We start from the raw sequence: 3,068 nt of genomic DNA, 5'->3' as shown, positions 1-3,068 counted from the left end.
TTATTCCCCAATAAGCTCGGTAGAAGCAGATGGGGAAACCATCTGGGCCAGGAGCTTTGTCTGGTTGGAGTGTCCAAATAGCTCTTCTTATTTCTTCTTCTTCGATCTCCATCTCAGTGGGGAGGTGTTGCAGCAGGTCTGAGTAATCTTCCTCCTCTTTTGTTTCTGTTAAAAGAGCACTGTAATGATTTGAGGCTACCTTTCTAATAGCACCTTGAGTGGTTTGGAGATTGCCTTCTACATCTATGATAGATGTAACATTGTTCCTAATTTTCCTGACGGTGGCCTGCTTATGAAAGAAAGCAGAATTTTTGTCTCCTCCTTACAGCCATAGCTGCCTTGATTTTATTCTCCATTTTTTCTCCTCCGATCTATTGGCACGATATAGTTGGAAGTAGAGATCGCCTTCAAGTTCTTTGTATTCCTGGGAGAGTCCTTGTTCCTCTGTTATGCTGTGAATTTTTTCCAATTTGTTTTTTATCTCTTTTTTGTCCTTCTCAGGTTCCGTGTAGCAGTTTTTTGCCCATTCCTTTAAGGCGTATCTGGTCCTTTTTAGCTTGTTTTCCCATATGTATCCCAGCGATCCTTCTATGTGCTGACACCATGTGCTTTGGACGATCTCTTTGACAGTAGGAATGTTGTTCCACAAAGGGTTGTATTTAAAGGGAATGGGCCCTAAGGGGCAGTGGGCTTCGAGAACAAGAGTTGTGGGGTAATGGTCAGAAGCTGAGTAGGGTAGGATGGTGGCATAAGTAGTGGAGTAAGAAGAGAGGAGTGTGACATTCACCATAATCCTGTCAAGCCTTTCCATGATATTACCTTTGCCCAGCCTGCGATTGCTCCACGTGAACCTGTGATTTTTTGGAACAACATCAACAAGATCGTGATCCTGCATGATGGTCTCCAACTGTGATCTGAAAGGGTCAGGAGAGAAGCAGCCTCCTCTTTTCTCATTGGAATGGAGTATGAGATTGAGGTCTCCACCGAGAATAATATTGTTGCTTCCTTCTTCGTCTATGTTTGCTTTGAGGGCAGCCCAACACTGCTCTTTGTCTCTGTAATGGTTTGGTGCATAGATGTTATAGATGACTATCCTTTGGTTATCTGTTGTATTTTCTAGAGCGGTTTTTATCCAGTACTGGCTGACTGTATCTGTTATGCGATTCCAAATGCTGTGGTTCCAGAGGGTTGCAATTCCCCCGGAGGCACCCCTTGATTCGCTTATGCATCCATTATACTGCTTTAGCTGACCAATGATTCCTTTCATTTCTTGATGTCCTTGTTTTGTTTCTTGTAACAATAGAATTTCTGGTTTCTCATGTATTATAAGATCTTTTAGGGCAAGTATTTGGAGGGGTGCCCTAGTCCCCTGCTATTCCAGGATAGAACTTTCATCATTGAGTGTGAGGGGTATGGAGAGTTGCTTGCCCTCCTTGCTCCTTGTGCACTGCTTCTTTATCATTTTGCCCCAAAATGTAGGTTTCTATGGGGTTCTGAGTACCCATGGCAATATCCTTTTGAGCATTTTCATCTCTCTGTTGCTTGGCAAACTTCCTTCCTGGCCCTTTTTTTTTTGTGTGTCCATAGTTACACCGTGCTCTTTCGAAGAACTCCTGGTAAATCTAGAAGAGGGAGGTTCGAGGGAAAGGGAGGAGGAGATAAGAGGGGGGGTGGGTTCAATGGCATCAGCTTGGGACAAGGAAGGGGGGTTGTCTTCAGGGGGGAAATGGCAGAAAAAGGATTGGATGAAGAAGGGGGAGGGAGAGGATGGGCTAGAGAGGGGGAGGAAGAGTTAAGGAGAGATGAGGTGGAGGGGATGGATGTATTAGTTTTGGGAGGGGCAGCTTCAGGGTATGCCTTGGAGATGGGGGCAGTCTTCTTTTTCTTGACCGTTTCCCATTACTCATCTTGTGAAACATTTTCTACATCAACTAGTTTAGAACAGTGATTGGCAAAATGGCCATATTCGTGACATACCTTGCATTTAAATGGGATCTGCTCATAGTCCAATTGTTGGATGTGCGTCCAGTCGTCCACTTTGAGTTTGATGGCCTCAGGAAGGCCTTTGCCTAGATCAACTTCAACACATATGCAGGCACAGGCTTGCATGTTATCTTTTGGCTCACTACGGTCAATAAATCTTCCAACAACATTCCCGATGGCTTGAACTGATTCGTCTCCCCAACAGTGGAGGGGAAGGTGAGGGAGCCGAACCCAGACCGGGACTGCGCTAGGGACATCCATTTCGGGGTCAAAATCCGGAGTCCATTTGTTGAGGTATAGGCCTCTGGAGTCCATGAAATATGGTCCATTTCTAAAGATTAGATCCTTGTCTTCTCTTGATTCAAAATGGAAGGTGAAATACCCTTTCCCGCAGAAGCAGATGGAGATTTTGCCTTGTATTTTATCAGACCAGTTTCGTTCGACCCATCTTTGCACTATCTTCGGAGAGGGCCAGAGGCCAGTGAATTGTCCGATGAGACCTCGTTCTGCTAATGAAAGTGCGGCCATGCGAGGAAGTGCTGGAGGAAGGTTGACCTCTTGCAAAACATCTAGCTTCTTTACAAACTTAGAGATTGCTGGGCGAGGGCGCTGTGGGGGTAAGGATTTAACCAGGGTAGAAAAGGCCTATTGGGCGGCAACTGCCTCCGGGGTTGCATCCGGAGGGGCCATGGCTAAGGGCCGAAGGCCAAAGCGAGTTCAGTAGCGGCTTGACCTAGCGGGCGAATGCAGAGCACGCGTTCAAAATCCGTCCAAATAGGGAAAAAAAAAAAACACACCAATGCCAATATTAGTGCTATAGGGGTTCTCAAATAAATAAATATATTACTTACTTGGTGGAAATTGTACTAATTTTATATTAATTTTCTCATGCAAGTTTCACTTTTGGTTTTTAAATTGATTTTAGAATTCAATTATGGAATATTCAATGAGATTTCAAACACCAATTGTGGAAAGAAAACACTATGAAAAAAGATGTATTATCATACTTGCAAAGGCCTCAATCTAAGGATCCACATTCTCTTCATGCTTTGAGGTCATTTGGGAAACCTGTTACTAAAAGAGAT

General features: G+C 44.3%; 1 protein-coding gene across 1 annotated transcript; it reads right to left on the bottom strand.

The window, feature by feature from the left end:
- Positions 1-322: 322 nt before the first annotated feature.
- LOC149259518 (uncharacterized) lies at positions 323-1,267 on the bottom strand. Its single transcript, XM_089454389.1, has one exon. The coding sequence runs from the start codon at positions 1,265-1,267 to the stop codon at positions 323-325; it is 945 nt and encodes a 314-aa protein (XP_089310515.1).
- Between the last annotated feature and the right edge of the window lie 1,801 nt (positions 1,268-3,068).

Source organism: Pinus tabuliformis, chromosome 6 (genome assembly GCF_031772625.1).
Source record: "Pinus tabuliformis cultivar Carrire ecotype Pingquan chromosome 6, CPIR1, whole genome shotgun sequence".
Taxonomy (NCBI): domain Eukaryota; kingdom Viridiplantae; phylum Streptophyta; class Pinopsida; order Pinales; family Pinaceae; genus Pinus; species Pinus tabuliformis.
The sequence above is the reverse complement of the archived record's forward strand: the minus strand, read 5'-3'. Positions and strand labels throughout refer to the sequence as shown.

Coding starts and splice junctions, on each gene's coding strand:
- LOC149259518 (XM_089454389.1), bottom strand. CDS start 1,267: ATGAAAGGAATCATTGGTCAGCTAAAGCAGTATAATGGATGCATAAGC.